At 38.4% G+C, this 13,054-nt stretch overlaps 1 protein-coding gene across 3 annotated transcripts in view; it reads right to left on the minus strand.

The window, feature by feature from the left end:
- Positions 1–13,036, minus strand: part of traf2b (Tnf receptor-associated factor 2b) — a 33,613-nt gene extending 20,577 nt beyond the window's left edge. For 2 of the 3 annotated variants that reach the window (XM_082171459.1, XM_082171457.1), the window contains exons 1-2: positions 12,934–13,036; positions 2,570–2,790 (exon numbers count right to left, since the gene is read on the minus strand). In XM_082171459.1, coding sequence (XP_082027585.1) covers positions 2,570–2,790 — 221 coding nt within the window. In that variant the 5' untranslated portion in view covers positions 12,934–13,036. Of the gene's footprint in view, positions 1–2,569; positions 2,791–10,080; positions 10,209–12,933 lie in introns of all 3 variants that reach the window. The other variant, XM_082171458.1, reaches the window with a different exon arrangement.
- Positions 13,037–13,054: the final 18 nt, after the last annotated feature.

The raw sequence follows: 13,054 nt of genomic DNA on the forward strand, positions 1-13,054 counted from the left end.
CCCCTATCGATAACACTCAATTCAGGTTTTCAGTCTCTACTGATGAGCTGTCAGAAATGATGTGGAAGTTATACAAAATGTGTGGTGGTTGGGTAATGCATCGGGTGATGACTGAGGATGGGTGTGACATGACCTCATGCTGGACCTCATGTTCTTACATGTGTTGTTAAGTATCAAGAAAAGCTTTTTTTTATGAAAGCAATAAGCTTTTTTTTTTTAATTTGTATTACTCCACTGGTATATTGCTAGAATTTTGAAAAATAGCTTTTTTTGGCATGCTTTTCAAACAGCAAATTTAATTCACAGTCATGGACAATTAATTCAATCACTTTTGAATTTATAAAAAAAATTTTTGCTATGGTTGTAATTTTAGTATGAATGCTACAAAGTGGGTAATAAAATACCCATTCATTAATAAATAACTATAAACACAGCATTAGTTATCTAGTATTATAGTATCTAGGGCTGTCATGATTACTCGATTAAATTTGAGTGCTCAGTTTAAAAAAAGTCCTTGATTGAAATTTACCCATGTACGTGACGCTTTAATATATACATGCATGCATGTTACGCATTTCTTCCAGCGGCTTCTTCCAGCGGGAGCGTTCAAAGTAAATGCTGCACCTCATGAACTGTCTCTGCATGTGCTGTTTGTTTGTTTCCAATAATGTGCATTTGGGAAAGCATATGAAGTCTGACGCGCTTTGCGTTTATTGCAAAGTGTTGCACTTTTATCATTTACATGCCTGGAGCTCGTCTCGACAGCTCGGTTAACAAACTCCATCTCTGCGTATTTTATGAGTTTGGGTTGCTTATAACGTTCATCTAGGAACCCAATGTGTGCATGTCACAAGTTAAGCTTGGTGACAGGACATGAATCACATGGACTTGATACACATGCACACATCACTACCTGATTATGCCGGCATTTACCATCTTTTAAGATCAGAATGATGTTGTAATGTGTTTCCCCCATTTGAAATGAATTTGATATACATTTTGTTTTCTGTTTAATTCAATGATTAATTTTCTTTAATAACTTCACAACCAGGTATAATTGCAATCAGAATTACCTTTTATTTCTTGAAAGAATTACCCCCAAAACTTTGTTTTGGCTGTTGGCCTTTTGGTCTCATCCCATGCTGCACCATCAAACAGTCCGTTTGATTCAAACATGTTTTTGTAGCGTTAGCATTGCCTAATTGGACTGAACCATTGGTAATTTTGTATGGGGGAGGGGGAATATCTGGTAAACAATTTTTCCCTTTTCATTTCCTTTTTTTTTTGGTTTAGTGTGTTGGTGGTTAAGTACCCATGGGTTTACACAGTGTTATTTGTGAATATGTTTAGTGTTTTATTATTTTTATTTTTTTGGGTGTATAATGTGTTGTATGTGTATTCCCTGCTTGTTCATTTGGAACAGGCTGAGGGTGGAGTTAGCCCTTACAAATAGGGAACTGTAGAGACTATCAGGCAGTCTTGGTCTGTTTAAGGCTGGAGGTGTGTGATGCTGTTGCGAATTGGACCGAATTATTCGGTGTAGCCTTTTTGCACATTGTTGCAGTTTTTGTTTTGTCTTGTTTGTACCTTTCAATGTAAATATATTTTTTTTTTTCTCTATATAATAAACCACCGTTTGGAGATCCACTGAACCTCTGCCCGCTTGTTCAAATTATTCTCCCTGACCACTGGGCCATCTCTTACAGTGCAATTTCACCAACACAGGAGAATACATCAATATGTTTCTAAGTATGCAAATTGTTGTTCATCACGATTTCAAAATAAAAGTTTAAACCCTTGGCTGCTCTGAGTTTGCATGTTTTGATGTCCACATGTTATTGTTCAAGAAATTACAGTGGCTGTACCATTTCTATCATAAAGAGTTGGACAAATATTAAATATTAAGTAGACATTTGAATAATTGTTGATAGGCCAATATTAAATGAGGATTTGATCATGCTGTAAAGTGTAACAACAACAATCACTGTTGGTGCCCTCTGCAGGCATTTGTTATTAAAAGTAATGTAAATAATTTGATTGTTTATATTATGTATTTTAAAAGTGTTGTTCAATTAAACGTTATGATTACTTGCTTTTGATACTTTATTTTAACAAATTATTATTGCCTGCTTCTTATTACATATGTAATTTAAGTCATTTTAAAGGCTATTGTTCACTTAGGTATATTTTTATTACCACAAAAAAGTATTTGATTACTCGATTTATCATCAAAATAATCAACCAATTACTCGATTACCAAAATAGTCGTTAGTGACAGCCCTAGTTGTATCATATAAATACTTGTCCTAATAGGATAACAACTAAAGATTGACAATAATTATAGCCAAATGACTGACACCAAGGTAAAGCTCACCAAAGACATATCCACAGAGGTAGTATATCCAGATGCAAGGAGAACCCTTTGGGTTAAGAGGCAAAAGAGTGGATGAACATCAAGCAAAAGGAGAGATTTTTTCCATCTAGCTACAGTAGATTAAAGAGATTGGGAATGTCCATGGAGAGGGTGGCAATTAATGCAGAGCATGAGGCGGAAGGTTGCCCTGGGTACCTGGTGAGTTGTTTGAAACAGAACACACAGAAGCGATGTCCACACTGTGCTTGGAAAGGTTTCCTAAGAATCTCTTTGCATTGCTGGCATTGATATTTTGGTTCCATGGACACCGACAACACTTCTCGAGATATCCCAGGCAATGTGGAGTCCAAAGAGGATGGTAAAGATGGGCGTGCCATTGCCTTCCATTTACCCACAGTGCCAGCAGTGCTTATCATCTGTAAAAATGTAGAACACAACTTATCAGAACAACAGAACAAAACTGTTTAAAGTCAACATGAAATTACATTTATAACACATTTTACTTCCATTATATGACATATTTAGTGAAGACCAAAATAAGAATTTACAGTTGACTGAGGAGGGCTACGCCTGATACACCTTCAGTCCCCACGTTTTCTTTTTCAGATCTACTGTTTGCTTTTGTTACCAATTGCCATACCCTTTATTACATTAACTGCTGTTAAATTACTGCATTAACTATTAGAAAATATTAGCACGCCAACATTTTTAATGCAGTTGTAAAATGTGGGTGTTGTAAAATGCGGTTGTTATAAAAAGTGCATTAAGCCGCAAAAGAGGCACTGTTCCCTTTCAAGGGAACTCAAGTTGCGTCGAGATTGACGCTGTGGGAATGCACTGCATGACTGTGTCATAAAGCACTTGTGAAATCAGTCCAATGGCGTATAGGCGGGTGACGTGACGTCATGGCAGGAAGCTATATAGCGCATCCAGACCAAACACTGTCAGCTTCTGTCTTCAGCAAGCGCTCTGTGTGAAACTGTCTCTGTCTATTTATTGTTGTTTGTCCACAAGCATATTATATATCTAGACAGGAATATAATGGTGAGCAAACAGCATTTTGGATTGTGTGTTCCTCCCAGCCCTCGCTTCATTATGAGTGAGGATACACGCGATTTATGTGTTGTCTGTTTGGGAGTAGAGCATGCACAGTCAGCTCTAGTAAAAGGGGGCTGACAGTGTTCATTCATAAATTCTCGACGTGTTACATATGCACCATCGAGAGTTTTAGCTCTGCTCCTGTTGGCTTTCTTCTCGAGGGAAGAAAGTCAATAAAGATTCTTTGGCCCGGATCTCGCGTTTGCTGAGGAAGTGCGTAGATTACGGGTTTGCAATAAGAATCTGGTGGCTCAGATCTCGCGTTTGCCGACGTAGCGCGTAGATTATGGGTCTGCATCTCTGCAATAAGAATCTAGTGGCTCGGATCTCGCGTTTGTTGAGGCAACGTGTAGATTATGGGGGAGCAATATATGCGCAGGGAACTGAGCAGACGAAAATTTCCCTTTCCCTCTTTCTCTTATGATTGTGTTCAAAGTAATTGTGTGTGTTTGCAGACAATTATTTATGGTTCCTTTTGTGTGGATTATAATATTTAATTTTGAGAAATTAAATGAAATATTTGTCTGGCTTTGAAAGTAGATATATTAAAATAATAAATTCAACCTTTCATCCAGACCAAGTTTTCTATCTGACTGATATCTGGCTACATTTAATTTTGATGAAATTAAATTTGAATCCTTATCTGAGTTGATGTCCGTTTCTACTTGTCTGGTTGATATTTGGCTGCATTTCATTTTTGAGAAAATTAAATAATATACTCATCTGATCTTTGAGGAATTAGATGTCTGTATTAATATACTATTCAGCCTTTCATCCAGACCGTGTTTACTTGTCTGGTTGATCTTTGGCTGCATTTAATTCCTGGGGGGAAATGGATAAGGCCCCGATCACACCTGACGCGTTTTTTGCAGTGAGAGGCGCCTTTTTTCAAATGGTTTCCTATGGCAGTGAGCGTTCTGCGCGCTGTTTATGCGCCTGCTGCGCCTCGTGTTTTTGCAGTTGAAAAAAAAGCAACTCCGAGCGGAAAAAGCACCCGACGTCATTGCGTTTTTTTCCACTGTCCAATCAAATGAATGGAGAGGCGGGCCTTCCGTTTTAGTGATGAAAGCTACAGTTGCTTAAACGGCCGTGGCCGGAGATTGCGATGATGGAGGATAAACTTGTGGTGCTCTTGCGGGTTACCAGGAGCTTAACGACTTCAGGGTTCATACACATTTTAACCAATACTTTTCCATGACTTTTCCATAACTTTTCCATGACTTTTCGGCACATTTCCATGACTATGTATTTCTGAAAATGTCAGTCGACATTATAAGAATAAAAATATGTGTTAAAGTTTACCCTCAGAGGTTTAACAATAAAATGGATGACAATTTATGTGGTACAATCCAAAATAAAGTGCAAGATCTTTGAAGGACACAGGATAAAATACATGTACAGTGTCCTCAGTATTAAAGGATACTTTAAATATGAAACTAAAACCACCAGTAGGTGGCGGCAAGTCACTGTCTTAATAAGCGAGTTGTTGGAGTCATTTATTCAACCGATTTGTTCAAACGGCTGATTCATTCAGAAAAACAAGTGATTGTTCATTGAATCGTTAAAATGATTCGTTCAAAACGCGGATTTCATTAAATAAATTTTTTTTAAATCATCGATGTCTGATGGACTACGGCTTCATTATGAAATTCTCGTCGGCGATATAAAGTGAAAATTGACAATATTGTGTCCAAAAAGTAACTCACAATGTTAACTTTATTGTTAATTTAACTGTTGTATAAAATAAATAGCACATTTGCAATTATGCACAGGAAAACGGCACTCTTGCTCATGTGATATTCTAATATAACAATATAATATGATATAAATATAAGACAAAAACTCATTTGGGGACATCTATAACTGCACTGATAGATCACGCAGTGAAAGCAAGCATGAGAGACAAACGCGATGTCAGCTCGCACTCGCAGTGCCTCGTACATAGTTAAACAATGATTACAATATCGTCATAGTTCATAGACAATATCGCACACACCTAGGCACATAAAGAATGAACTTACAATTGAACTGACATTTACTCGTTTTCTTCTCTCCTCTCACGTGCAGGAGACAGACGTAGGCTTTTATGTTGAGTATATCCTCTTTCCGCTACGTTAACATTCTCAACCTACCGGTGCTTGCAAAACTTTAGCATGCTCGTGCCACTTTCCTGGCATTTCAATTAAATTTCTGTCAGCACCGACTTCGCCTCAGGCAACATCGCAACAAGTGAGCGAATCGGAAGTGAACTGAACGTTATGCCGCCCGAATTTAAGGACGTTAAGACAACGCGAAATATATTTTTTTTATTAAACAGTTTTGGTATTAATCACATATTATGCTGTGTTAAAAAAAAATTCCATGACTTTTCCAAAACTTTCTGGGTCTTTTTATTTTTTCAAAACCTTTCCAGGCCTGGAATTTGCATTTTTCAAATTCCATAACTTTTCCAGTTTTTTTCAAAACGTACGAACCCTGCTTCATGAACCGTAACTACCACAATGTTAACAGAAAGTAAATAAAGTTAATAAAAGGCTGATTTGACGTTTACTTGACTGACAGGACATCTGTTTAAGTGGTTGCCTAGCAACATAAAAAGCGCAGCGCACTGCTCGTTCTGTGTGATGGTTCAGTGCTGTGCACCTCGCGTTTTCGAACCTGCAAACGACCTAACCTGCGTTAGGTGTGATCGGAGCCTAACACCTCATTATACGGTGCCCATCTCCCTTTGGTGCCTTCAGGGGCTGTTCTGCCAACCGCAGCAGTCTCCAGCGAGTTCTAGTCTCATTGTCTGACTCGCAGGAGGAGGGTTTTAAGAGGGGAGGGGCTCGGTTGTTTCCTGCCAGTCATCCGTTTCAGGACACTGGATTGGCTTCTCGAGCTATGCTAGAGACCAGTTTCAAGAGGCTGGTTCCTTTAGTAATCTCAGCTGTAGTCGTCTTGGGATAAGACAGATCTGAGGACAGTTATTATCTCGAAAAAAGGCTTTGCGAAGAGGTCCTGGCGCCATTGACAGAGCCAGACCTCTGAGAGCAGTCCCCTCTGGGGGGAAGTGAAGTGGTTAACACCTCACTATACAGTGCCCATTTCCCTTCGATGCCTTCAGGGGGGGGCGTTGTGCCAACCCCGCGCCCTTGTGTGCTTCGGGGCGCACCGGTCTCCAACAAGACCATATCTCCATGTTCGCCCGGAAACGTAGCGGCACTGGGATGCTCACCCCCTCTGAGGAGGGTCTCAGAGCAATCAGTACGGCTGTTCCCTGCCGGTTCATCTCTTCGGGGCACCGAATTGGTCACTCGAGTAACATCTAGACCAGTCTTGAGAGACCGGTTCTCTTAACAGATTTTCTGGCAGCGTGGGAACTTATGCCAAACATATCTCAACAGAAGCAGAGCGTTTGCTCACGAGCCCCCACTAAAAGATGGGGGTCGGGCTGGCACTCTCAACCGCAGCCTTCAATAGGTAAGACGGATCTGAGGACCATCATTATTTCCAAGAAGGCTGCGGGGAAAAGGTAAAAAAAAAAAAAAAAAAAAGCTAAATTAAAATAGCGATTCTCTAGATTTATCCAGAGTCGTGCAGCTCTACATGCATGATATTGTTATCATGGGCACTTCAAAATACTGTGAATAATTATTCATTACAAATTATTCCGCATTTTGTAATTTTATTCTTATTTTAAGAATACTTTTCCCATCAACCGTTTAATATGCACAAAATGTACATTGTTACACTGTACATGCTACCCTTAAGAGTAGTGATGCTCCGATTGATCGGCCGCCGATCATGATCGGCCGATATTGGCAAAAAATTGCTTGATCGGCAACCCCCAAAAGCGCCGATCAAAAAAGCCGATCACGTGACGTAAATAACTCGCGCAACTTTTCCGCATGCGCGGCAACACAACAGCAGAGCAGAGCTTGCTTAACAGTGGCAAAATGAGTTCTCCTATGACGGCAATTATAAACGAGCGCACAACTGATGCTGGCGCGCGCGGTAAATGACATTCGCGAGAGGATAACAGATCTACGCGCGAGGAAACGGGAACTCGCGAGCTCATTCAAACCCTGCGCGGGCGCATGACATCTCTGCCCTCGCGCGCGCGCATGATCATTCCCCACACTCTCGCGCTTGATCTCCTCTCGCCTGCTGATTTTGCTCGCTCGAACACTTTTATTTTTGGCAGTCGAGGGGCGGGACTTACTGTTTTAATAACCTCAAATGTCATTGTCATTATTTTATTTTTTGGATCTGATGTAGTTAGTTCCTCAACTACATCCATTGTAGTCTGCCTGACCCCTCTTTGTTTTGAAAAATTATACTGTGCCTTATTTGGAAAAGGTGGCCTACAGTAGCCTTATGTTATCTTGTTTTCTAACTACAATAAAATAAATATTGGTGGTTCTTCAAGATTTTCTTGACTCTAGCATATTTCCATTCTGTGATCGGCAGTGATCGGCAATCGGCAGATCATGATTTTGGTGATCGGTAATCGGTGATCGGCCCCAAAAATGCTGATCGGAGCATCACTACTTAAGAGATATCATTAGGAAGCATGGCGTTAGTTTTCACTGTTATGCTGATGATACTCAGCTCTATATTTCGTGCACCCTGATGAAACTTAATTCACAAAATTAACGCAATGCCTAGCTGATATAAAAAAAAACTGGATGACTAGTAATTTCCTACTATTTAATTCTGAAAAAAACAGAGATTATAATTATTGAACCAAAAACCTCTGCACGTAATAATCTAGAATACTGTCTGTCTAACACTTGATGGCTGCTATGTCAAGTCTTCGTCATCAGTTAGGAACCTGGATGTGCTCTTTGATACCAATCTTTCATTTGAAAGTCACGTTTCTAGTATCTGTAAAATCGCATTCTTCCATCTTAAAAATATATCTAAATTACGACAAATACGGAACAGTTAGTTAATGCATTCATGACCTCAAGGCTAGATTATTGTAATGCTCTACTGGGTGTTTGCCCTGCATGCATAATAAACAAACTAGCCAACAGCTGGTCCAAAACACAGCAGCTAGAGTTCTTACTAGAACCAGGAAGTATTAACATATTAGCCCGGATTTGTCAACACTGCATTGGCTCCCTATTAACATTGCATACATTTTTAAATATTGCTGATTACTTACAAAGCACTAAACGGTTTAGCTCCCCAGTACTTGAGCGAGCTCTTAACACATAATAGTCCTTCACGTCTACTGCAATCTCAAAATGTTGGCCAGTTGATAATTAGGGATGTATTGGAATTTGCGAATATTCAATCTGTAATTATTATTCGATTTTTATCGAATTTTACTACATTGCTTTGCTGGCCGTTAATGTAGTGAATCCATGATAAATCCCAAGCACTAACTCGCAGTTATAATTCAATGCATTGGGTGGCACTGTGGAGCGTGTTGATTGAATTTGATCACATAATGTCGTCGTCTGCCTCGCGAAGTTTGGAATTACTTAGATGAAAATTATATTACAAAATGGAAGTACTTTTAATCAAATTAATTAATGAAATGAGTTATCATAATATCACCACCACAATGAGAAATCACATGAAATCCAAACAGGCAGTAGACTGAGGAAAGACAGCTGTCCATCACTGCATTAACAGGTAAGCTGTAGCGCGAATGATCAGATGATATATTCTGATAAAAAAATGATTTTGAGACATATACTTTCCTTAAGTTTCGTTGAGGGAGACAGGTTTAAGAACAGAAAACCCAAAGTGCTTTTAGAAACTTCGCTTAGCAAACCGTTATCTTTGTGTCTCTGCAACGTCAGTCAGCGCAGCACATTTTCTCACTCGAGCGTGTGGATATTGTTGTTTTTCTCAACATGAACATGTGAAACAATATAAACACGATAACCATATGCTGACTCGAGTGCATGTGTAACTTACGTTCTGTACGATAACTGCGCAGTCTGCTTTATTAGCGTTTTTTTTCGTTCGCGCTGCTTGAGCTTAAATGCTTTTGTTCTTATTTTTTGTTTACACATATTGTTTAATGTTTTCAACTAAAAGAAAACCTTAAGATATATAGTAAGCTTGATGTGTATATTGCCTAAACGTTAGCTTGTTCAGAAATGGTGACAAAAACTTAAAAAATAACGTTTAATAAATGTAATAACTTAATAAATTTAATAAATAGCCTAATATATTTATTAAACGTAGTCCGCTCAGCTCGTAGAACCCTTTAGTTTGGATTTGATGCAATAAATTGTAAACGGATACTTTGACTGCCTGTTGCTATGGTAACTCACAGCTGATGTAGCCAGCACATTTATTTATTAATTTAGAACGGTAAACAGTCAGTTTCACCAGAACTCCTTTACTAGGTGTCCTCTATCACTTTTTAATGGACACCCTGCAGCCAATCAGAAGCGAGTATTCACCCAGACCATGGTATAAATCTCTTTAACCTAGCATACACATAACACATTATCAACAACTTCTATAATTCAATGTTAGGCTGCATAAACTAGGTCAGCCAGAACCGGGAACACTTCCCATAGCACCTGATGTACTCATTACATCATAAGAAGAATGGCATCTTCGCTAATATTAGTCTTTCTGTTTATCCCGAGGTTTACCGTAGTCCACCGGATCCAGGCCGTATCCGGATCTGATGAAGGACCTGCGCCTGGACACGACGACAACGCAGCCCTGAAGTGTCAACTAGTCTCTCCCCTGTGAAGGCCTCCTTCCCTTCCCTTTACCTCTGTACAGATAAAAAGTTATCAAAATGATTCCAGTTCGCATGGATACGCGAAAGCGACTAAAAATTCTGTATTACGCAGGCCAGACAAGTAATTTGGTGAGGTCAATTTGTAAAGAAAGACTACGCACCTACGCACCTGAGCACATATAGACTAAACACGTAATACGCATGTGCATGCCGTCACCGTTTTCCCAGATTCACGTTTTTGAAGTTACACGGAGATGATAACATTTCTCAAAATTCCAAAGTTTGCGAGCCACCAAACACTGTTGTCGTGCAAATGAACGGACAGAACACATTGAAAGTTTTTCACTTAAGTTTTTTCACTTAAGCGGCCCCAAAGTTAATAACTAATGATCTTTGCAATGGCAGTGAATCAATCAAAAACTAACTTTAGCTGGACAATAACTTTATTCTAGAGCTGCTGTAAAGCCAAAACAATCTCTGTTACTTTAATTTTCTATTATCACTGTAAATCTGCTTTGAAACAATCCATAATTGTTAAAAGCGCTATATAAATGAAGGTGACTTGACTTGACAAAATCACTGTATGCTGCGTCAAAAAGGCATTTTTATATTTTAATCTGGACTACAACAAGCCCTAGATATTGATTGAAAATTATGATTCTTTATTATTGTTCTGTTACACTTTACAATAAAGCTCCATTAGTTACAGGTGCTCTAAGTGATGTTGGGTGACGTCACTTCTCGTTGACGTTCGAAGTATTGTCAAACAAAACGGAGGCTAGCTAGACCCTCCCTCCTCCTCATCCGCGCACTAACCTCCCAAATCCTTCTTGTGGGGTATTTGCTGGAACAGTTTGTTATGTTTTGTGGTGCGGGTTAGCCCAGTTTGTTTTTCTTGCCGTTTGTGGAGCCTGGGGTGTCTATAGAGACAGCGTTTTTTTACAGTGTGTTCAGGGGACAGGCAGCTAGCGGATGGTGAGGAGATGTTTGCTGTATGTGAGAAAAAAAATGTTGGCCTAAAAAACGCGTGACATCGCTTAGAGCACCTTTAAAGGAACACTCCGCCGTTTTTTTCATATTAAACTATGTTATTCCCTTAACTAAGACGAGTTGATACATAACTCTATCGAGTGCGTGCGAATCGCTCTGGCGCGCGGCGACACTTTGACACGACCAAGTATGGTGACACAAAATAAAACGTGGAGGTGTTTGGTCGCTTCTAACTTCATCTCTGTTTGGTCCCTAATGAATGAACTGGGCTAAGCTAAGTGCTATCAAAGTGTCGCCGTGCGCCAGAGCGATTGAGTGCACACACTGAGACGAGGGAGGTATGCATCAACTCGTCTTAGTTAAGGGAATAACATAGTTTAACATGAAAAAACGGTGGAGTGTTCCTTCAAAATAAACTTACAAGGAAAAATACTACTAAAGCATTTATTAATCTTAGTTAATTTCAACATTTAGCCTAATAATACATTATTAAAATCAAAAGTTGTAACTGTTATTTAATGGACCTAAGCTGACATGAACTAACAATGATCAATTGTATTTTTTAACTAACATTAACAAATAATAATAACATCTGTAACAAATGTAACCATTGCTCATTTTTAATGTTAGTTAATGCATTAACTAACATTAACTAATGAGACCTTATTGTAAAGTGATAATTATTGTTCTTTATTTTGCACTTTAATCTGTTTGAAACATGTTTACTTTATAATTTTTTTGTGTTGCTTTATTGTATTTGTGCTAAGAGTTCTTTTTGTTATAACATCGTGATAATACCGTATACCGTGATAAAAGCTACAGCAATTATTGAATTATTTGATGCAAGTACAGTTAGACACCTAATTTAAAGTGTGACCTAGTAGTTTAAATAAATGTATATGTGTGCTAATTATGTCCAGTTGTATTGCCATGAGTAAAGCTAGCTAGATGAATTAGCACAGTTGTGAATTAAAAATATTTTGGTTTTAACACTTTTTATTAATTTTAATATACTAAAACTAAAGCTAGTTGTCATTTATTTAACATCCCATTTTTTAGACAATTTAATTTTGACAATTTATTTAACACCTATATATAAAGTGCATAATTTGGACTATAACGTTAGTTGACTATAGATATAAAGCTATACACTGGATAGTAAACACAGTTTGTTTGTTTTTTGTTTTGTTTTTACCAATTACAATTTCCTTTTAGTTATTAAAACTTTAAACCTTCAATTTTAAATCTTTTGTCGTTATTATCTAAAGCTGAAGTAGGAAGTATGTTCAGCTCTGTTTAACCACATCCTATCAACTGACAGACATTTTGCGCAACTTTAAACCGCCAGCCTGATTCAGTTTAAATCATCAACTCACAAAAAAATCTCGTGTCTGTCCAAAGTCATATTAGTCTGGGCCTAAATTGTAGCCTGCGAGTGTTCACCTTGGTGTAAACAAAATATTTTTCCCGAGTTACAACCACTAAAACATTAAAAAGATATTAATAAAATAAAATCAACAGATTACACGAGATATGTGTATCAAGTGCCTGAAAAGACATATAAACCAATTTAATAATAATAACTAGCAGTTAAAAGCAATGTATCTAGGTAGCTTCCTTACTCTCCGAGTGAGAGGGTAAAAATGGCAACTCGCTCGAGCTTCCACACACCGCGCGCACACTGTCCAACTACAGGCAACATGTCACGATTTCGGCACACTCAATGTGAATATAGAAGCAACTGAGAAAATATTTTAAAGTTACTCACCAAATACTAGCAAATACTGTGGGAGGGAAAAAACTAACCGTCAGTGTTCTTAAATCGTGTTATAAACAGTAGGTGTGGCCCATTATATACACGCCCACAGTGACCGAGCTATAAGCCTATA

This window comes from Leuciscus leuciscus (assembly GCF_965113295.1).
Source record: "Leuciscus leuciscus genome assembly, chromosome: 5".
NCBI lineage: Eukaryota > Metazoa > Chordata > Actinopteri > Cypriniformes > Leuciscidae > Leuciscus > Leuciscus leuciscus.